The following is a 24,187-nucleotide window of genomic DNA, read 5'->3' as shown; positions in this document are numbered from 1 at the left end:
TATCCATTCTTCTGTCGATGGGCATTTAGGTTGCTTCCATGACATGGCTATTGTAAATAGTGCTGCAATGAACATTGGGGTGCATGTGTCTTTTTGAATTATGTTTTTCTCTGGGGTATATGCCCAGTAGTGGGATTGCTGGATCATATGGTAATTCTATTTTTAGTTTTTTAAGGAACCTCCCTACTGTTCTCCATAGTGGCTGTATCAATTTACATTCCCACCAGCAAGGCAAGAGGGTTCCCTTTTCTCCACACCCTCTCCAGCATTTGTTGTTTGTATATTTTCTGATGATGCCCATTCTAACTGGTGTGAAGTGATACCTCATTGTAGTTTTCATTTGCATTTCTTTAATAATTAGTGATGTTGAGGAGCTTTTCATGTGCTTCTTGGCCATCTGTATGTCTTCTTTGGAGAAATGTTTATTTAGGTCTTCTGCCCATTTTTGGATTGGGTTGTTTGTTTTTTTAATATTGAGCTGCATGAGCTGTTTATATATTTTGGAGATTAATCCTTTGTCCATTGATTTGTTTGCAAATATTTTCTCCCATTCTGAGGGTTTGTCTTTTTGTCTTGTTTATGGTTTCCTTTGCTGTGCAAAAGCTTTGAAGTTTCATGAGGTCCCATTTGTTTATTTTTGTTTTTATTTCCATTACTCTAGGAGGTGGATCAAATAAGATCAAAGAGTGTTCTTCCTATGTTTTCTTCTAAGAGTTTTATAGTGTCCGGTCTTACATTTAGATCTGTAATCCTTTTTTTTTTTTTTTTTTTTGTGGTACGCGGAACTCTCACTGTTGTGCCCTCTCCCATTGCAGAGCACAGGCTCTGGACGCGCAGGCTCAGCAGCCATGGCTCACAGGCCTAGCTGCTCTGCAGCATGTGGGATATTCCCAGACCGGGCCACAAACCCGTGTCCCCTGCATCGGCAGGCGGACTCTCAACCACTGCACCACTAGGAAAGCCCCTCTAATCCATTTTGAGTTTACTTTTGTGTATGGTGTTAGGGAGTGTTCTAATTTCATTCTTTTACATGTAGTGGTCCAGTTTTCTGAGCACCAGTTATTGAAGAGACTGTCTTTTCTCCATTGTATATCCTTGCCTCCTTTGTCATAGGTTAGTTGACCATAGGTGCGTGGGTTTATCTCTGGGCTTTCTATCCTGTTCCATTGATCTATGTTTCTGTTTTTGTGCCAGTACCATATTGTCTTGATTACTGTAGCTTTGTAGTATAGTCTGAAGTCAGGACGTCTGATTCCTCCAGCTCTGTTTTTTTCCCTCAAGACTGCTGTGGCTATTCGGCGTCTTTTGTTGTGAATATGATATACCATGTTCTTGGATTGGAAAAATCAACATTGTGAAAATGACTATAGCAATCTACAGTTTCAATGTTGGAATCATCTTTCATTTCTTTCATCAGTGTCTTATAGTTTTCTGCATACAGGTCTTTTGTCTCCCTAGGTAGGTTTATTCCTAGGTATTTTATTCTTTGTGTTGCAATGGTAAATGGGAGTGTTTCCTTAATTTCTCTTCCAGATTTTTCATCATTAGTGTATAGGAATGAAAGAGATTTCTGTGCATTAATTTTGTATCCTGCAACTTTACCAAATTCATTGATTAGCTCTAGTAGTTTTCTGGTGGCATTTTTAGAATTCTCTAAGTACAGTATCATGTATTCTGCAGACAGTGACAGGATTTTTTTTTTTTTGCAGTATGCGGGCCTCTCACTGTTGTGGCCTCTCCCGTTGCGGAGCACAGGCTCTGGACGCGCAGGCTCGGTGGCCACGGCTCACAGGCCCAGCCACTCCGCAGCATGTGGGATCCTCCCGGACCGGGGCACGAACCCACATCCCCTGCATTGGCAGGCAGACTCTCAACCACTGCGCCACCAGGGAAGCCCAACAGTGACAGTTTTACTACTTCTTTTCCAATTTGTATTCCTTTTATTTCTTTTTCTTCTCTGATTGCCATGGCTAGGACTTCCAAAACTCTGTTGAGTAATAGTGGTGAGAGTGGACATCCTTGTCTTGTTCCTGACCTTAGAGGAAATGCTTTCAGTTTTTCACCATTGAGAATGATGTTTGCTGTGGGTTTGTCGTATATGGCCTTTTATGTTGAGGTAGTTTCCCTCCATGCCCACTTTCTGGAGAGTTTTTGTCATAAATGCGTGTTGAATTTTGTCAGAAGCTTTTTCTGCATCTATTGACATGATCTTATGGTTTTTCTTCTTCAATTTGTTAATATGGTGTATCACATTGATTTGCATATACTGAAGAATCCTTGCATCCCTGGGATAAATCCCACTTGATCATGGTGTATGATCCTTTTACTGTGTTGTTGGATTCTGTTTACTAGTATTTTGCTGAGGATTTTTGCATCTATATTCATCAGTGATATTGGTCTGTAATTTTCTTTTTTTGTAGTATCTTTGTCTGGTTTTGGTATCAGGGTGATTGTGGCCTCATAGAATGAGTTTGAGAGTGTTCCTTCCTCTACAATGTTTTGGAAGAGTTTGAGAAGGATGTGTGTTAGCTCTTCTCTAAATGTGTGATAGAATTCACCTGTGAAGCCACCTGATCATGGACTTTTGTTTGTTGGAAGATTTTCCATCACAGTTTCAATTTCATTACTTGTGATTGGTCTGTTCATATTTTCTATTTCTTCCTTGTTCAGTCTTGGGGGGGTTATACCTTTCTAAGAATTTGTCCATTTCTTCCAGGTTGTCCATTTTATTAGCATAGAGTTGCTTGTAGTAGTCTCTTAGGATGCTTTGTATTTCTGCGGTGTCTGTTGTAACTTCTCCTTTTTCATTTCTAATTTTATTGATTTGAGTCCTCTCCCTCTTTTTCTTGATGAATCTGGCTAATGGTTTATCAATTTTGTTTATCTTCTCAAAGAACCAGCTTGTAGTTTTATTGATCTTTGCTATTGTTTTCTTTGTTTCTATTTCATTTATTCCTGCTCTGATCTTTATGATTTCTTTCCTTCTGCTAACTTTGGGTTTTGTTCTTCTTTCTCTAGTTCCTTTAGGTGTAAGGTCAGATGGTTTATTTGAGATTTTTCTTGTTTCTTGAGTTAGGCTTGTGTAGCTATAAACTTTCCTCTTAGTACTGCCTTTGCTGCATCCCATAGCTTTTGGATCGTCGTGTTTTCATTGCCATTTGTCTCTAAGTATGTTTTATTTCCTCTTTGATTTCTTCAGTGATCTCTTGGTTAGTTAGTACTGTATCATTTAGCCTCCATGTATTTGTGTTTTTTACGTTTTTTTCCCTGTAATTCATTTCTAATCTCATAGCATTGTGGTAAGAAAAGATGCTTGGTATGATTTCAATTTTCTTAAATTTACTGAGGCTCGATGTGTGACCCAAGATGTGATCTGTCCTGGAGAATGTTCCGTGTGCACTTGAGAAGGAAGTGTAATCTGCTGTTTTTGGATGGAATGTCCTATAAATATCAATTAAATCTATCTGGTCTATTGTGTCATTTAAAGCTTGTGTTTCCTTATTTATTTTCATTTTGGATGATCTGTTCATTGGTGTAAGTGAGGTGTTAAAGTCCCCCACTATTATTGTGTTACTGTCGATGTCCTCTTTTATAGCTGTTAGCAGTTGCCTTATGTATTGAGGTGCTCCTATGTTGGGTGCATATATAATTGTTATATCTTCTTCTTGGATTGATCCCTTGATCATTATGTAGTGTCCTTCCTTGTCTCTTGTAACATTCTTTATTTTAAAGTCTATTTTATCTGATATGAGTATTGTTACTCCAGCTTTCTTTTGATTTCCATTTGCACGGAATATCTTTTTCCATCCCCTCACTTTCAGTCTGTATGTGTCCCTATGTCTGAAGTGGGTCTCTTGTAGAGAGCCTATATATGGGTCTTGTTTTTGTATCCATTCAGGAAGCCTGTCTCTTTTGGTTGGAGCGTGTAATCCATTCACTTTTAAGGTAATTATCGATATGTATGTTCCTATGGCCATTTTCTTAATTGTTTTGGATTTGTTTTTGTAGGTCTTTTTCTTCTCCTGTGTTTCCCAGTTAAAGAAGTTCCTTTAGCATTTGTTGTAGAGCTCGTTTGGTGGTACTGAATTCTCTTAGCTTTTGCTTGTCTGTAAAGCTTTTGATTTCTCCATCGAATCTGAATGAGATCCTTGCTGGGTAGAGTAAGCTTGGTTGTAGATTCTTCCCTTTCATCACTTGAAGTATATCATGCCACTCCCTTCTGGCTTGTAGAGTTTCTGCTGAGAAATCAGCTGTTAACCTTATGGGAGTTCCCTTGTACATTATTTTTCATTTTTCCCTTGCTGCTTTCAGTAATATTTCTTTTTCTTTAATTTTTGCCAACTTGATTACTATGTGTCTCAGCATATTTCTCCTTGAGTTTATCCTGTATGGGACTCTCTGCACTTCCAGCATTTGGGTGGCTATTTCCTTTTCCATGTTTGGGAAGTTTTTTATTATAATCTCTTCAAATATTTTCTGTGGTCCTCTCTGTCTCTCTTCTTCTGGCACCCCTTTAATGCGAATGTTGTTGCATTTAATGTTGTCCCAGAGGTCTCTTAGGCTGTCTTCATTTCTTTTCATTCTTTTTCCTTTATTCTGTTCTGCAGCAGTGAATTCCACCATTCTGTGTTGCAGGTCACTTATCGGTTCTTCTGCCTCAGTTATTATGCTATTGACTCCTTCTAGTGTAGTTTTCATTTCAGTTATTTTATTGTTCATCTCTGTTTGTTCTTTAATTGTTATAGGTCTTTGTTAAACATTTCTTGCATCTTCTCGATATTTGCCTCCATTCTTTTTCTGAGGTCCTGGATCATCTTCTCTATCATTATTCTGAATTCTTTTTCTGGAAGGTTGCCTACCTCCACTTCATTTAGTTATTTTTCTGGGGGTTTATCTTGTTCCTTCATCTGGTACATAGCCCTCTGCCTTTTCATCTTGTCTGTCTTTCTGTGAATGTGGTTTTTGTTCCACAGGCTGCAGGATTGTAGTTTTTCTTGCTTCTGCTGTCTGCCCTCTGGAGGAGTCTTCTTAAATCCCTGCTCTGATGATGCACCCACTCACCTTGCTCACATACCTTCCATGATGCCCCACTGTCTTAAAATGAAGATTATACTCTTCAGTGCAGCATTCAAGGCTTTTCACAAATTCTCTACAATTTAAAAAATTCCACACAGAAGTTTTCATGATCATAACTTTCAGTCTAAACGGCCAATGTTACTACTCACACATGTTACACATGCTTGAAACTGGAGACCTTTTCCTTTCCTGAATTGATTCTGTTCTTCCATGCATTCATGCCTTTGCTGCCAGGAATGCTCTTTCCCTCCATCTCTGCCTTTTAGAAACTTGCCCAGCAATCCAGGCTTAGGGACAATACCACCTTCTTTGTGAAACCTTCCCTGATAGCCTTCTTCCCAACTCCCTACGTCAACCCATGGACAAAATGCAGCCCACCACCTGGTTTTATAAGTAAAGTTTTATTGGACCTCAGCTACACAGTCACTTACAGATCATCTATGGCTGCTTTGGGGCTACCATAGTAGAGTTGAGTAATTGCAATAGAAGCCACATGGCCTGCAATGCCAAAAAAAAATTTACTATCTGGCTTTACAGGAAAAGTGCGCTGAGCACTTCTTCCTCTTGGAGCGTATGTCTTGGAGTCTGAACTGTACCTCCCTTAGGGACCTTTCACATCTCCCTTCTGTCAGAGTTACTTCTGTGTACCTTTTTTGTTGTGACGGCAGACTCCTCTTACAAACACAGCTTCTGCCTTCATCGTCCTTATTCCTGTCTTTGGGCTCAGCATGGTGTAAGGCTCACTAGCTGTCAATAGAAATAAATTCACTGTGTAAAAGGTTCTTTTTAGCTAAATTTTACTCACTTGCCAAATGACCAAAATCTTATATAAAGCACTGTTCCCTCTAGGGGTTAGTGCTTATCATTTGATGTTATTGATAGGAAACCATCTTGTGTTTCCCTTCTAGAAGCATTTTACTGACTGCCAAGATAAGTTACAAAGTTGAGTCCAAGGATCTTATGGAATAATATTCTTATACTAATTTAAGTTGTTCGCTTGGTAATATCATTTAGTAAGTGGTTCCACTGAAATTTTTCAGTGTATACTTTTTCACCATGTGTGGGTTTCACCATGTGAAGTAAATACCTAGTTTCTACTTAGTTATTTTTGTTGCCTGCCCCCAACTCTATGTACCTGGAGTGTGATAACATTTAACCATGCTACTCTATTATGAAAAATATCAAAGAATTACATTCATTTTAAGAAAAGCAGATGTGCTTTACTGGCTTCTTAAAGAGAGATAATTGAAGATCTCAAAAGAATTCTTTTCCAAGGTATTAATTTCAAGCTATATACTCGTAATTGCCTACATCCATCTTGTTCACATCCTTAAATATCACCTGTGACAGTTTTCTGATAAGTTTGATATCAGTCTGTGTGTGTGGATGGGGCAGGTGGGAAGGGGAGGGAGTACCTTGTGCCTAAGTGTATGGAACACAAGGAAAACCCTTAAACTTTCATAAGATGAGAAGAAATCCAGTGTTTTCCTGAGTGATAATGTGGTAAAGATTTAGGATAAGTTAAATATCACAGGATGAGGTGAAGTGAGAAATTCAGAGTTTAGATTAGCCTTCAGAGTAGTGAAGAAAAAGATGACCCCCAGATGAGAAAATCTTGGGGAATAAAAGTAAAGGATAGCAAATATGAAGTTTTTGAGAAGCTTCCAAAGAACTTTTCAGTGATACTGTTGAGTTATGAGAATGTAGAACCTTTAACTGGTAAAATTGAAGGAGAGGGATTTCCAAGACACTAATCATCAAGGTTCAGGTAAAAACAGAATTTGAATTAATGAATGGATTTTAACAAAAGGACTTCCTATGTTGCAAAGAGTGGTTGGGTTAAGGAAATTAATAAAGGTGGTGAAGTGCCCTGGGTCTACCAACAGTGGGAAGCCTTTATGATGTGAAAAGAGACAAGGAGAGCATTAGAGCAGAGTGGGAGCCATGGAAAAGGGACCACCTGACAGGCGAAGATCTATTAGGGGGCCCTCAGAAGTGCCGAAACAGGGAGCAGGGAAAAAGTAACTTGGCCAACACCATGGAAGCATATTTTATGTCTCTGTTTTCATCATGTTCAGTAACATCCCCTTGGCTGAAGCAAGTCATAATGACTAAGTCCAAAATCAACAGAACAGGGAACACACTTTCCCTTTCTACTGGGAAGCACTGATCGGTCTCATGGCAGAGAGAAATTATGAAGAATTGGGGGTAGTAATCTATTGTGTCACTGTAGTTTCCTAAAATAAAGTCCTTCTAGAAGAATTCTGTAGCAAGGGAAAAAAAAAAAGGAGACTCTAAATCAGCCCCAGCGGTAGGAGAGAGAGAAACTACCAAAAATGCTATGAAGAATCTAAAGGTGGGTTTGGAGGAGAGAAACCCTGGTAATTTATCCCCAGCACTTTATTTGACTTGAAGTAATGCTGGTTGAACATTCGTTTAGGCTCTTATCTTTTCTGATTCTATAAATTCTTCACATAGACATTGAACCAAAAGTTAAGTCTGGATAGTATAATATCTAGTCCTTAGCATTTCAGTCTCTTTTCAGTGTTCTTGAATGCCAAGGTAATATGGCTTTAGACAGACAACTGTCACAATATTACAAATAACAGCAATTTGGCCAGAAGTCCTTCCTGGTTTTGATGTGTTGGTACTGCCAGATTTGTGTAACGTACGGATGCCAATCAAGTAGCCTGTTCCAATGCAGGAAGACCAAACAGAAGGAGACAGCACATGCCCAAGGACCTGGTGTGAGGGAGGAAGGTGGGGCTGGAGCAGGTCCTCTCATCAGGCCTCTTGAGATGGATTTGTTCTCTACTTTGTCATTAAATCTGAGAACAAAAGAAAGCTAGAAATGAACATTCTCTTCCACAGGTGATTTTTTTCTTAATTAGGAAAAGGTGAGTCTTACATTTAGCTCATGGTGATGACATTCAAAACATAGGTCTTCAGTGCCTTGAAAAGTAATTGATCTAAGAAGTGACAAGGAGAGTGACGCAAGACTAGGCACTATTTCTGCAAGTTGTAGCACATTGACAGAGCTACAAATGTTCCTGTAGCACAAAGCACCTCTGAATCACAGGGATGACATTCAGATGAAAGCAAATCACTTACACAGGCACACTTCTACCGCACAATGTGGCCAGAGCTAGTGGACCTTGGAAGTGAGCCAGAAACAAAGAGCACCGACGAATTGTATTTTATTGAGAAAAATACTTGTTTTAGCTAGAATTTTTGAAAACAAAATATATAAGGAGCTTAAAAGAAATCGAAGCCTTGTTTTGTTGTCAGGATATTAAACATTTATTGTGTTCTGTGGACGCATTAGGAGAAAACTCAAGCCAAGTAGGAAAGGTGGGCTTGACATTTAGGAGACAGAGCAAAGTGAGAATGACTTAGAAGATGACCACACAAGGTGACAGCTGGAGACATAGCGTGCATGAAAGGATGGAGAGAAAGGGAAGACCAACATCAAAGCCTTGGGAAATGCCCACTGTGATAATGGCTCCCAGATATACATCCATGTCCTAATCCCCAGAACCTGTGAATGTGACAGTTGGAAAAAGAGTTTGCAGATGGGATCTTGTTTGCAGATGAGTTTGCTAAGGATCTTGAGATGAAATGATTATCCTGTATTTTCCAAGTGCGTGCCAAGTGCCATCACACACGTCCTTAAAAGAGAGAGGTGGAGGGAGATAGACACAAACACAGAGGAGGAGGTGACATGACTATGGAGACAGAGATTACAGTGATGTGGTCACAAGGCAGAGAACACCAAGGAATGCCGGCACCCATGAGACGCTGAAAGAGGCAAGCAACAGATTTCTCCGCCAGAGCTTCTGGAGGAAGCACAGCCCCTGGAAACATCTTGATTTCAGATTTCTAGCCTCTAAAACTATAAGGTAATAAAGCCCTGTTGTTTCAAGCCACCAGAGTTGTTGTAATTTGTTGCAGTAGCCCTAGGAAGCTAATAACCCGCACCTTTGGGAACAGGAAGGGAAAGAGAGCTTAGAGTTAGGAGAGGTAGCAAGAAGGTTAAGTGTCATGGAAACCAAAGCAAGAGTTTAAAAAACAGACGAACAGAGGCAGTGGCGTTAAATGTGAGGGCCTAAGGAGTGAGACTGAAGAGCGAGGGGAAGGCGTTGATAGGATGGAAGGTAATGATAGCTGACCTGTACCAGGCACCCGCCGTGAGAACTTCATAGGTATTAACTCACTTCATTCTCACAGCAGCTCTAGGATGTATAAACTGTTATTATCACCATTTTATAGATGAGTAAACTGAGGCACAAAAAGATGAAATAACCTGAACTCAGTAAAATAGGTAGTAGATGGTGTGGCCAAGAATTGAACCAGAAACCGTGTCTCTAGCACCCACATTTTAACCACAGACCATACTTCTCCTCCCTAGAAGTATGTGTTTCTCAAGGTTCTGACTTCAGATCTTTTATCAAGTAAGGTAAGTGATAGGTCTTGAGAGGAAAAGGCATCTTTGAAAGTCATTTTGGGGTAGAAGGGAGGGAGGATGAGAAATGTGGCATCCCCTGGGCTCCATCTTTTCAGCCGAGGGGGAGGGGAAGCAGTGCCGAAGCTGAAGGAAGCAGCCAAGCTTCAGGCCTCAAGGAGTCTAGGGAAGAGGATGAGGGTGTAGTGAAACGGGGAGCTCTAAATTAAAAACGTGTTGCACAGGTGAACATGCTCCATGTCATTTCCTTGACCAGCTTTTGACTCTGGGCTGTGTCTGTGCCCATGGAGCCTTCACACCATGCAGAACACGAGGTGCAGAGGGAGAAGTAGCTGAAGGGGAATTGTCACCGCCATTTCTGCATGGAATGTGCTCTGTTCGGAGCTAAGGAAGGAGTCAGAAGTACACTGTATGATCCTTGTCCTTAGAGACTCTGGAGCTAGTTGGAGAGATGGGACATCCGTGTGCCAGAAGGTAACAGAGGGTATGTGGCCACTGCGTGATCAAGGCTAATGGCAAGATTAAAGAGACTGGAGTGTTGACCATGGGCCAGAGGAGCTAGAAGGGCTTCAAGAGGAAGATGCAGTTTCAGCTGGTTCTTAACTGATGAAGGCATTTGATAGCTGGTCAAGAACCATGGGGACATTTCACATGGATGGAAAAGTCGGAGGGAAAGATGGTTTTACAAGAGTTTGGCTCAAAGGAGTGTCAGCATACTCTACCTTCCAACCCTGCCTTGTTAAATTATTTAGAACCACTACAGACTTCAAACAATTCGCCTATGTATTGGTATCTAACTCATCAGGCTACACGCTACAGTGGAAAAGATTAGAGTTAAAATTTGTTGCTCACTTGTGTGGCCTTGGGTGAGTAACTTTACCTCTTGAGCCTCAGGTTTCCCATCTGTAAAATGTAGAAATGATTTCTGTCTTTTAGGGTTGTGATGAGGCATTAATGATTAATATTGAGCGTGGTACCTGGCATTGAATAGTGTCTACATTTTTTTCCAGAGGTAACAAATTGGATGATGCAATTTATTACTATTATTATTATTTTTTAATAAATTTATTTATTTTTGGTTGTATTGGGTCTTCGTTGCTGCGCAGACTTTCTCTAGTTACAGCAAGTGGAGGCTACTCTTCCTTGCCGTGAGTGGGCTTCTCATTGCGGTGGCTTCTCTTGTTGCAGAGCTTGGGCTCTAGGCGCGTGGTCTGCAGTAGTTGTGGCAGGCGGGCTCAGTAGTTGTGGCTCGTGGGCTCCAGAGCGCAGGCTCAGTAGTTGTTGGCACGGGCTCTGCGGCATGTGGGATCTTCCCAGACCAGGGCCTGAACCCGTGTTCCCTGCATTGGCAGGCAGATTCTTAACCACTGCACCACCAGGGAAGACCCACAATTTATTATTTTTTTTGTTTTTTTTTAACATCTTTATTGGAGTATAATTGCTTTACAATGGTGTGTTAGTTTCTACTTTATAGCAAAGTGAATCAGTTATACATATATATATATCCCCATATCTCTTCCCTCTGCGTCTCCCTCCCTCCCACCCTCCCTATCCCACCCCTCTAGGTGGTCACAAAGCACCGAGCTGATCTCTCTGTGCTATGTGGCTGCTTCCCACTAGCTATCTATTTTACATTTGATAGTGTATATATGTCCATGCCACTCTCTCACTTTGTCCCAGCTTACCCTTCCCCCTCCCCATATCCTCAAGTCCATTCTCTAGTAGGTCTGCATCTTTATTCCCATGTTGATGCAATTTGTTGACTGACAATTCCTTTCTGAAGAGGTGACTGCTGAATCTCCTGTAAATGTTAGCTTTTCGTAAGGCTGGAGTATATTTGCTGTCTTGTGTACTAACTATTTGTGTACACGTCTCTCCCTCGTTGACTTAGCCTCTGTATGAGGAGAGCTCTGATGGCCCAGGCTCTTCATCTGTACCTCTGAGAATTCTTAATTCTTGGAGGACCCAGATGGGTTTGCTCAGATATCAGGGGTTTTGCCCAAATTCCCCTATAACAGGCCCATCTTCCTCATATCCATCCTCTCCTGGTAATACTTGTGAATTCTTTTTTATTTTTGACATTTTCCCCATGATCTACATTATTAGATTTTTTAACAAGGAGTTCAACAGTTTCAAGTACCTGTGGCCTTTATTTCCACTGTGTAATTTTTCTTCTTATCTGTCATTTTGTGCTCCTTGAGGGTAGTTATTTATATAAGAGCTAGAAGTTCCATGCTGAGTCACAGTCCTGGTTCCTTCAACCCAATAATCCTTAGCAAAAGGGACAAGAAGGAATGGTTTTCGGGGGAGATTGGTTCAAGATGGCAGAGTAGAAGGACATGTGCTCACTCTCCCTTGCGAGAGCACCAGAATCACAACTAACTGCTGAATAATCATTGACAGGAAGACACTGGAACTCACCAAAAAAGGTACCCCACCTGCAAAGACAAAGGAGAAACCACAGTGACATGGTAGGAGGGGCATAATCACAATAAATCAAATCCCATAACTGCTGGGTGAGTGACTCACAAACTGGAGAACAATTATACCACAGAAGTCCATCCACTGGAGTGAAGGTTCTGAGCCCCACATCAGGCTTCCCAACCTGGGGGTCTGGCAGTGGGAGGAGGAATTCACAGAGAATCAGACTGAAGACTAGCGGGGTTTGACTGCAGGACTTTGATAGGACTTGGGGAAACTGAGACTCTACTCTTGGACAGCACACACAAAGTAGTGTGCACATTGGGACCCAGGGGGAAGGAGCAGTTGACCCCATAGGAGACTGAATCAGACCTACCTGCCAGTGTTGGAGGGTCTTCTGCAGAGGCAGGGGGCAATTGTGGCTCACTGTGGAGACAAGGACACTGGCAGCAAAAGTTGTGGGAAGTACTCCTTGGCATGAGCCCGCCCCCCAGAGTCCACCATTAGCCCCACCAAAGAGCCTGTAGCCTCCAGTGCTGGGTCACCTCAGACCAAACAACCAACAGGGAGGGAACCCAGCCCCAGCCCCAGCCAACAGCAGACAAGCAGAATAAAGTTTTACTGAGCTCTGCCCACCAGAGCAACACCCAGCTCTGACCACCACCAGTCCCTCCCATCAGGAAGCTTGCACAAGCCTCTTAGATAACCTCATCCACCAGAGGGCAGACAGCAGAAGCAAGAAGAACTACAATCCTGCAGCCTGTGGAACAAAAACCACATTCAAAGAAAGAAAGACAAAATAAAAAGGCAGAGGACTATGTACCAGATGAAGGAACAAGATAAAAACCGAGAAAAACAACTAAATGAAGGGGAGATAGGCAACCTTCCAGAAAAAGAATTCAGAATAATGATAGAGAAGATGATCCAGGACCTCAGAAAAAGAATGGAGGCAAAGATCAAGAAGATGCAAGGAATGTTTAACAAACGCCTAGAAGTATTAAAGAACAAACACCTACAAGAATTAAAGAACAAACAAACAGAGTTGAACAATACAATAACTAAATCAAAAATATACTAGAAGGAATCAGTAGCAGAATAACTGAAGCAGAAGAATGGATAAGTGACCTGGAAGACAGAATGGTGGAATTCACTGCCATGGACAGAATAAAGAGAAAAGAATGAAAAAAAAAATGAAGACAACCTAAGAGACCTCTGGGACAAAATCAAATGCACCAACACTCGAATTATAGGGGTCCCAGAAGGAGAAGAGAGAGAGAAATGACCCGAGAAAATATGTGAAGAGATTATAGTCGAAAACTTCCCTAACATGGGAGAGGAGATAGCCACCCAAGTGCAGGAAGCACAGAGAGTCCCAGGCAGGATAAACCCAAGGAGAAACACTCCAAGACCCATGGTAATCAAATTGACAAAAATTAAAGACAAAGAAAAATTATTGAAAGCAACAAGAGAAAAACCACAAATAACATACAAGGGAACTCCCATAAGGTTAACAGCTGATTTCTCAGCAGAAACTCTGCAAGCCAGAAGGGAGTGGCACAGTATATTTAAAGTGATGAAAGGGAAGAACCTACAACCAAGATTACTCTACCCAGCAAGGATCTCATTCAGATTCGATGGAGAAATCAAAAGCTTTACAGACAAGCGAAAGCTAAGAGAATTCAGCACCACCAAACCAGCTCTACAACAAATGCTAAAGGAACTTCTCTAAGTGGGAAACACAAGAAAAGAAAAGGACCTACAAAAACAAACCCAAAACAATTAAGAAAATGGCCATAGGAACATACATATCAATAATTACCTTAAATGTGAATTGATTAAATGCTCCAACCAAAAGACACAGACTGGCTGAATGGATATAAAAACAAGACCCATATATATGCTGTCTATCAGAGACCCACTTCAGACATAGGGACACATACAGACTGAAAGTGAGGGGATGGAAAAAGATATTCCATGCAAATGGAAATCAAAAGAAAGCTGGAGTAGCAATACTCATATCAGATGAAATAGACTTTAAAATGAAGTATGTTACAAGAGTCAGGGAAGGACACTACATAATGATCAAGGGATCAATCCAAGAAGAAGATATAACAATTATAAATATGTATGCACCCAACATAGGAGCACCTCGATACATAAGGCAACTGCTAACAGCTATAAAAGAGGAAATCGACAGTAACACAATAATAGTGGGGGATTTTAACACCTCACATACACCAATGGATAGATCATCCAAAATGAAAATAAATAAGGAAACACAAGCTTTAAATGACACAATAGACCAGATAGATTTAATTGATACTTATAGGACATTCCATCCAAAAAGAGCAGATTACACTCTCTTCTCAGGTGCACACGGAACATTCTCCAGGATAGATCACACCTTGGGTCACACATCAAGCCTCAGTAAATTTAATATTATTGAAATCATATCAAGCATCTTTTCTGACCACAATGCTATGAGATTATAAATAAATTACAGGGAAAATCAATGTAAAAAACACAAACACATGGAAGCTAAACAATACATTACTAAATAACCAAGAGATCACTGAAGAAATCAAAGAGGAGATCAAAAAATGCTTAGGAAAAAAAAAAATGCTTAGAGACAAATGACAATGAACACATGACGTTCCAAAACCTATGGGATGCCGCGAAAGCAGTTCTAAGAGGGAAGTTTATAGCAATACAATCCTACCTCAAGAAACAAGAAAAATCTGAAACAACCTAACCTTATACCAAAAGCAACTAGAGAAAGAACAACAAAGAAAACGCAAAGTTAGTAGAAGGAAAGAAATCATAAAGATCAGAGCAGAAATAAATGAAATAGAAACAAAGAAGACAATATCAAAGATCAATAAAACTAAAAGCTTGTTCTTTGAGAAGATAAACGAAATTTATAAACCACTAGCCAGACTCATCAGGAAAGAGAGGGAGAGGACTCAAATCAATAAAATTAGAAATCAAAAAGGAGAAGTTACAGTGGACACCGCAGAAACACAAAGCATCCTAAGAGACTACTACAAGCAACTCTATGCCAATAAAAGGATAACCTGGAATAAATGGACAACTTCTTAGAAAGGTATAACCTCCAAGACTGAACCAGGAAGAAATAGAAAATATGAACAGACCAATCACAAGCACTAAAATTGAAACTGTGATGAAAAATCTTCCAACAAACAAAAGTCCAGGATCAGGTGGCTTCACAGGTGAATTCTATCAAACATTCAGCGAAGAGCTAACACCCATCCTTCTCAAACTCCTCCAAAAAATTGCAGAGGAAGGAACACTCCCAAACTCATTCTACAAGGCCATCATCACCTTGATACCAAAACCAGACAAAGATACTACAAAAAAAGAAAATTACAGACTAATATCACTGATGAATATAGATGCAAAAATCCTCAACAAAATACTAGCAAACAGAATCCAACAACACAGTGAAAGGATCATACAGCATGATCAAGTGGGATTTATCTGAGGGATGCAAGGGTTCTTCAGTATACGCAAATCAATCAGTGTGATACACCATATTAACAAACTGAAGAATAAAAGCCATATGATAATCTCAGTAGATGCAGAAAAAGCTTTTGACAAAATTCAACACCATTTATGACACAAACTCTCCAGAAAGTGGGCATAGAGGGAATCTACCTCAACATAATAAAAGCCATATATGACAAACCCACAGCAGACATCATTCTCAATGGTGAAAAACTGAAACCATTTCCTCTAAGGTCAGGCACAAGACAAGGATGTACACTCTTGCCACTATTATCTAGCATAGTTTTGGAAGTCTTAGCCATGGAAATCAGAGAAGAAAAAGAAATAAAAGGAATACAAATTGAAAAGAAGTAAAACTGTCACTCTTTTCAGATGACATGATACTATATGTAGGCAATCCTAAATATGCCACCAGAGAACTACTAGAGCTAATCAGTGAATTTGGTAATGTTGCAGGATACAAAATTAATGCACAGAAATCTGTTGCATTCCTATACACTAACAACGAAAGGTCAGAAAGAGAAATTAAAGAAATAATCCCATTCACCATTGGAATTTAAAAAAAAATACCTAGGAATAAACCTACCTAAGGAGGTAAAAGCCCTCTACTCAGAAAACTTCAAGACACTGATGAAAGAAATCAAAGATGACACAAAGAGATGGAAAAATATACCATGTTCTTGGATTGGAAGAATCAGTATTGTGAAAATTACTGTACTACCCAAAGCAATCTACAGTTTCAGTGCAATCCCTATCCAATTACCAATGACGTTTTTTACAGAAGTAGAACAAAAAATCTTAAAATTTGTATGTAGACACAAAAGGCCCTGAATAGCCAAAGCAATCTTGAGGGAAAAAGCAAGGCTGGAGGAATCAGACTCTCTGACTTCAGACTATACTACAAAGCTACAGTAATCAAGACAATATGGTACTGGCACAAAAACAGAAATATAGATCAGTGGAACAGGATAGAAAGCCCAGAGGTAAACCCACACATCTATGGTCAGCTAATCTATGACAAAGGAGGCAAGGATATACAATGGAGAAAAGACAGTCTCTTCAATAAGTGGTGCTCGGAAAACTGGACAGTTACATGTAAAAGAATGAAATTAGAACACTCCCTAACACCATACACCAAAATAAAATCAAAATGGATTAAAGACCAAAATGTAAGACTGGACACTGTAAAACTCTTAGAGGAAAACATAGGAAGAACACTCTTTGACATAAATCACAGCAAGATCTTTTTGACCCACCTCCTAGAGTAATGGAAATAAAAACAGAAACAAACAAACAGGACCTAGTGAAACTTAAAAGTTTTTGTGCAGCAAAGAAAGCTATAAAGAAGACGAAAAGACAACCCTCAGAATGGGAGAAAATATTTGCAAACGAATCAATGGACAAAGGGTTAATCTCCCAAATATATAAACAACTCATGCAGCTCAATATTAAAAAAAAAAAACAACCCAATCAAAAAATGGGCAGAGACCTAAATAGACATTTCTCCAAAGAAGACATACAGATGGCCAAGAAACACATGAAAAGCTGCTCAACATCACTAATTATTAGAGAAATGAAAATCAAATCTACAGTGAGTTATCACCTCAGACCAGTTAGAATGGACATCAGCAGAAAATCTACAAACAACAAATGCTGGAGAGGGTGTGGAGAAAAGGGAACCCTCTTGCACTGTTGGTAGGAATGTAAATTGATACAGCTACTATGGAGAACAGTATGGAGGTTCCTTAAAAAACTAAAAATAGAATTATTATATGACCCAGCAATCCCACTACTGGGCACATACCCAGAGAAAACCATAATTCAAAAAGGCACATGCACCCCAATGTTCATTGCAGCACTATTTACAATAGCCGTGTCATGGAATCAACCTAAATGCCCCTTGACAGACAAATGGATAAAGAAGAGGTGGTACATATATACAGTGGAATATTACTCAGTCATAAAAGGAATGAAATTGGGTCATTTATAGAGATTTGGATGGACATAGAGAGTGTCATACAGAGTGAAGTAAGTCAGAAGGAGAAAACATATATTGTATATTAATGCATATATGTGGAATCTAGAAAAATGGTACAGATGAACTAGTTTGCAAGGCAGAAATAGCGATGTAGAGAACAAAGGTATGGACACCAAGGCGGGGAAAGTCGGGGGGCGTGGGTGGTGGTGGGATGAATTGGGAGATTGGCTTTGAGATATATACACCAATATGTATAAAATAAATAACTAATAAGAACCTGCTGTATACAAAAATAATTCAAAAAAATAAAGAATTTGTTTTGGGAGAGCTGTCTATTTCACATATACAGACTGAGACTGCATGTACCATCTGATGTTGACTTCAAGTGCCCCTCCCAGCCCCTTCATCTGTCACCTGAAAATCTGTGTGCATTCTTCTGGAGCCTTTTTTTTTTTTTTTTTTTTGACTGCGCCTCGAAGCTTGCAGGATATTAGGTCCCTGACCAGGGATTGAACCTGGGCCACTGCAGTGAAAGCGCTGAATCCTAACCACTGGACCACTAGGGAATTCTCGTGTTCTGAATTCACCTTTCTGGAAATGTGGAGCATAGAATGGCAGTAACGAGCACAGCAGAGTGGAACAATTCCAGGCTGATGCTGTAGTTCTAGTCCTGCCTCTAGAGAGAAACCTATGAGTAAGGCTTCTACTTGCTCAGGCAGCTGAGCATCAGAGTAGGGCATGCAGTGTGAGGGGAAGGCTGCCAGGCTGTCTCCCAAGGGGCCACCTAGCACGGCAGGTCTTACCAGGGTGAACCTCCCAAGAACAAGTCTCAGGCTCACAGCTTGTGGGCTTAGAAACCGCATCATGGGGGCAGAGTATACTAAGTAATTTTTGAGGAGGTGGATGTGTGGAAACCCACGGTGCCAGTTAGTTAATCCACACCGCGAACCCTCTCTGCCGGAGAGGTGGGAATACTCGTGTGATTTCTCTCTCCCTGCCCTGGGAGCCACATCCTAATCCTAAGGTTGTCTGGTGAGCGTTGTTGGAGTGAAGGCAGTTAAGTGGATAAAGGAGAGAAAAATTGCATGTCAGTGCCGTCTGGCTATGCATTTGGAAATTTTGAACTTTGCGGCTGTTGCCTGGACGGGCACTGCCCAGGTTTGTCTCTTACATGTTTTGTTTATTGTTGTTGTTTGTATTGTTATTGTCTTTTCCTTGGCTGACCAAACCTCATTCTGATTTGAATCATCCTTTCTTAAAATTCCTTAGAACTTACGAATTGGCCCAGGTCACATCCTGCCCCACCCCAACCTTGGGAAAAGTTAAAGTAACTCTTCATACCGCTGACATGACCCATGATTGCTGATTTATAATTTACCTCTGAGCAGGTTTTTAATTTCCTTCATTTCTGGGTTTGTAGTAGACTTCTCACTGAGGCCTTCCAGTACTGATAATATGTAAACCGATTGTTTTACCCTGCCATTGCTCAGTTTCCTCATCTGCGTAAGGTACCAGATGAATTAGCTAACTGCTAAGGTAACTTCCAATGCTAAATTTCTACCTTCAAGTTTCAAGAGATTTTCCTCTTTTTTTTTTTTACTGAAGTATAGTTGATTTACAATATTAGTTTCAGGTGTACAGCATAAGTGATTCAGTGTTTTTAACTTATACTCTATCAAAAGATATTACCAGATAATGGCTATAATTCCCTGTGCTCTACAATACATTCTTGTTCTTATCTATTTTACACATAGTAGTTTGTATCTCTTAATCCCATACCCCTAACATTCCCCTCCCCACTTCCTTCTCCCAGCTGGTAACCCCTCTAAAAAATAATACAAAGGAACGTATATAGCAAAACAGAAACAGACTCATAGAGATTTTCCTTTTAATGAAAAAATTTTGTGATTTGGTGAAGGTTAGCTTTCCTTCATCGGATGGCATGATTCCTTAACGAGTCCCCGTGGCTGGCTGGCATCAAATAAGGCTAACACCTTTCCTTGGCTTTTTTTTAAAGAGCAAATCTGGATTCAGTCCACCATGAATTTGAATTGCAGCTCTGTCCTCACAGTGCTTCTTTGGAAAAATCATATAACCTTTCATATTTCACTTGAGGCTTCTAAAATGATTTTCTAATTCTCTTTTCCATCAGTAGTTTATTAACTGGAATTCTTCTGTAGTGAAGAACTTTGTCTTATCAACTATTTGGCTTAAGTGTGGTTAGTAAAGGAAAGGCAGGATAAATGCTTTCTTCTTTCCTTTTATTTATCATTTTCTTAATAATGAATTGGTATTTTATCAACCTCCAGCGGTGTTATGAGTGTTTTTAGCTTTTGAGCTCAGAATTTTACAATATAGTTTGTATGTATCCGCAGATGTAATCCCTATGTACATAATCGATATAAGTTAATACAATCAATATTGTTTCTGATGAAATTGACATGAAGTCTGGGTGGTAGGTACATCGAGTCCATTGTACTATTCTTTTCACTTTTAGCATGGTTGAAATTTTCCCAGATAAAATAGCTCTAAAAAATACATAATTTTAAGGTTATCAGAGGTGTAAACCTGAGTTCAGTCTTTAACTCTGGCCTGTACATGAATACTGTGGAAAAAGATTCTTCGATGTTTATTGAAATGCCAGATATCACAACAGTTTGTAATCCTCATGCCACTGACAACAGCATGCCAATTATGTGCATATTTTCCAGGATTTTGGAAGAATTTTAGTATTTAACTTTATTGGATCTGTTTATAAAACTCTTGTCACAGTAACTGAGGCTGTCCACTTTTGAATGAAACAATGTTCAGGAAATAATATAATGTGAAAATCAATTGGTATCACAGTTCTTATATTACTAGCATCCCTTAAGAATTTGAAACAAAGTTACTTAATGCTCTCTGGATCTTATGCCAGAAAATAATTTGGCGTTTTAGCCATTCTGCACTGACTTCTTCAATATAATTGTGCTATTTCTTATTCCAGGTTTAAGTTTATCTATTCATGGGGCTGAAAAGCGTTTGCAAATCCACCAACGGCGAAGTGTGGCAAGCCACCCAGGGTCACGTCGCCTGCCCGTGGTCAGGCATTCCTCACTCCCACCAGGCAGAAGGTCAATAAAAATGGAGGCAAGGTCTTCTGGAATCACTAATGGGAAAACCAAAGTCTTCCACGCAGGTAATGCATGGGGAAGGGTCAACAGGGACCTGTGTTAGCAGTAGGCTGACACAGCCTGCATTATATTTTTATTGTCTAACTCTTCCATGCTTCCAGTTAAGCTTGCTTTTTTTTTTTAACATCTCTATTGGAGTATAATTGCTTTACAATGGTGTGTTAGTTTCTGCTTTATAACAAAGTGAATCAGTTATACATATACATATGTTCCCATATCTCTTCCCTCTTGCATCTCCCTCCCGCCCACCCTCCCTATCCCACCCTTCTAGCTGGTCACAAAGCACCGAGCTGATCTCCCTGTGCTATGCGACTGCTTCCCACTACCAAACATAAAATAGAAAGCTTGCTTTTTAAAAAGAGTCTTGGTTTTTTTTTTTCTCTCTCTCTCTTCACTTCAGTCAGTGGTAAATGTCACCAAGACCAATAGGAGGGAAGAGAGCTTGTTGTGTCAGAAAAGGTTAAGGCAACATTCTACTTCCAGTGGGAGAATCTAAATGAAAAATTTCAGTGAATAAACTTGCTCGGTTCAAAAAAGCTTATTGTGTAATAAAATAATAAAGAGATTTGGCCAGTTTCTTGATAATTTGCTCTAAGACAGCTCGGGGAAAAAGTCAAGCTGAAAATGTCCGCTTTGAAGCCTCAGTTATGTGGCTTGACTTGCCTGTATTTCCTCCTCAGGTGAAGGGAGAAAACTAAAGTCATATGAAGTTTCAAGGCTCTGAGAAGCATCTGTGATCTCTTGAAAATGTTAAAATGAGTGTATATAAAAGTTGGTAATTACAACTAAAAGTATTTGGGTGAGAGGCTCATTTAAGTATTCATTCGTTCATTCATTCAACAAAGGTGTTGAGTGCATACTATATGCCAGGCATTGTTTTGAGAGCTGAGGAAAAACAAGTGAACGCTGTCTTTCTGACTCACAGGAACATCAAATTGTGAGGAAATTCTGAAGTCACTTAGTATAAGTCTCACCCAATCCTGATTTCTCTGTGTAATGTCCTTGCAGGTGGCCACCCAACCTCAACTAAAGTCAAGCTTCCTTCTCTAGCCATGTCATCTTCTTTCTCTCAGCTGATAACCTTGTTTCCTAACCTCATGGAGAAACCCACAAGCCACTGGGCCTGAATGACTGCAGGTCCCTTACCCTGCATCTCCACGTATATCTCTGTTTACTCCCATCCTTCACCCTTTTCCTCTGGTTTTCAAAAGATGAGGGTCTTCCCACTGTCCTTGACCAAGCTTTCACCTGTATCCTTGGCCACCCTTTTCCTCTCTTGGACCTTGCCCTTTCCCCTCATTCTGTGAAGAAGGCTAAAGCTTCTCTCGTTCTAATCATCTTCATTTGACACCGCGTCCTTTTCTCTCTTCCGCCACTTCTCCCCTCCCTTCTGAGCCAGACTTCTGAAAGAGTCATCTGCTTGGCTTGGCTCTACTCTCTGCCTTCCCAGCCACTCTTCAACCCAACACCGTCGGGTTTCTGCCTCCTACTGTCCATCATGGCGGTTCTTGAGGCCCTTAGTGACCCCCTTTTACCATAGTGTGGTGAGTAGCAGACTCTTCTGATGCACCCGACCAGAATGGACCACGACTTCTTCCCAAAGCACTTCTCTGACTTCCATGATGGCCTTCTTTCTTGGTTCTCATCTCACGTCTCTCACAGGTAACTCTTAACAGTTCCCCAACCTCCAGCATCTCTCTCATCCCCTTGCCTGCTGTCATAGTGTATCCTTTACACCAAATACAGAATGATTCATTTCCACCCCTGATCATGCCATTCATCTTGCTTGTCCTACTCATTCTAGGACAAAGGCCAAACCTCTTAGCAAGTTAAAAACAAATGCCCATCATGATCTGGCCCCTAGTGCTTCTCTTCCTTTTTTTGCCCCCTTCTGCCTTAAACTTTATACTCTAATGTGTCAGCTGGGGTTCAACCAGAAAAGCAGGGCCAGTAGAAGATTTGTACTAGAGATTTATTAAAAAGAATTGACTTACATGATTGTGAGGGCTGTCTAGGCCGGTCTGAAATCCACAGGGCAGGCTGTTAGGAAGGGCAGGCTGGTACGCTTGGGCACAGTGGAGGTCACTGTCTACAGGTGGAATTTCTTCTTCAGGACAGCCTTAGCTCTGGTTTTAAGACCTTTCGGCTGATTGAATCAGCACCCCAACTCTCTTGTCTAGGATAATCTCCCTTATTTAAAGTAACCGATATGGACTTGTAAAACACCTTCACAGCAGCACCCGGATTAGTGTTCACCGAGTAACTGGGGACTCTAGTCCAGCCAAGTTGGCACATCAACTAGACCATGCCGTCTGATCAGACTGACTTGCTTTCAGCTCTCCAGACACGTGATGCTATGTCATATCTCTCAACGTTTGCTCATGCTGCTTGCTCTAGGATACCCTGGTTTTGCTCCATAATCTTTTAATATTTTGAAATCGTCTGTCTCTCCACCATAAGGTCTTTAAAGGCATGGATTCTGGGATATTTATCTTGTACCTCCATTAAATAATTTGTAGGGTAGGACTGAACTGACCCTTCATTAGCTGTTTTTCAGACTATTATTATAGAGTTCCTTAAATTTTTTTCTAGGTTTATTAGGGTATAATTGACAAACTACAATCACATTCTAATTGCTCTACCTGCCTTTCAGCAAATATTTATTGAGGGCCAATTTGGTTTCCAAGCATTCTTCAAGTACTTGGAATACATCAGTGAATGAAACAAAGATCCCTGCCCCTGAAGAGTTAACATATTATGTGGGGGAGATAGGTAATATATAAACATAATAAATAGTGTTTAGGAAGAAGATAAATATTATGGATAAGAGAAAAAGTAGGGGAAATCAGGTGGTAGGGTTGCATGTTGCAATTTTAAATAAGGTGGTCAGCATGTAGGCCACATTGTGGAGAAGATGTGTGATCAAGGGCTAGAAGGAGCTGAGAGGGCCGCTGAGATGAGCAAGTTCATCCCAGCAGAGGGATAGCCAGTTGACAGTCCCTACGATAGGAATGAGTCTGGCAGTCTGAGGAAAAGCATGGAGACCCCTGAGCTTGGAGTGAGAAGGAAACATCAGCTCAGTGAGGTCAGAGGGACCAGATCGGGCAGGGCCTTGCAGGCCATGTAAGGACTTTGAGCCCTATATGAAATGGGAGCTTTTAAGGGGTTTTGAGCAGAAGAATCCCATGATCTCACTTATTTTTTAACAGGATCACTTTAGCTATTATTTGAGGATAGACTATAGGGGTAGAGGGTGAAAGGAGGAGGGTCAGGTAGGAGGCCACCATAATAATCAAGTTGAGACATGATGGTAGCTCTTACTAGAGGTAGAAAAAGGCACATGAAAAGTGTTAAACATCACTAATTATTAGAGAAATGCAAATCAAAACTACAATGAGGTGTCACCTCACACCAGTCAGAATGGCCTTCATCAGAAACTCTACGAACAATAAATGCTGGAGAGGGTGTGGAGAAAAGGGAACCCTCTTGCACTGTTGGTGGGAATGTAACTTGATACAACCACTATGGAAAACAGTATGAAGGTTCCTTAAA

The 24,187-nt window shown here is 40.4% G+C and overlaps 1 protein-coding gene across 1 annotated transcript in view; it reads left to right on the top strand.

Moving 5' to 3' along the window:
• The window catches only part of ANO4 (anoctamin 4), a 454,222-nt gene that overhangs the window by 200,081 nt on the left and 229,954 nt on the right, over positions 1-24,187 (top strand). Inside the window, exon 4 of the mRNA XM_060165661.1 lies at positions 20,449-20,640. Within this exon, the coding sequence (XP_060021644.1) occupies positions 20,449-20,640 (192 nt within the window). The remainder of the gene's footprint in view (positions 1-20,448; positions 20,641-24,187) is intronic.

Source organism: Lagenorhynchus albirostris, chromosome 11 (genome assembly GCF_949774975.1).
Source record: "Lagenorhynchus albirostris chromosome 11, mLagAlb1.1, whole genome shotgun sequence".
Lineage (NCBI taxonomy): Eukaryota > Metazoa > Chordata > Mammalia > Artiodactyla > Delphinidae > Lagenorhynchus > Lagenorhynchus albirostris.
The sequence above is the reverse complement of the archived record's forward strand: the minus strand, read 5'-3'. Positions and strand labels throughout refer to the sequence as shown.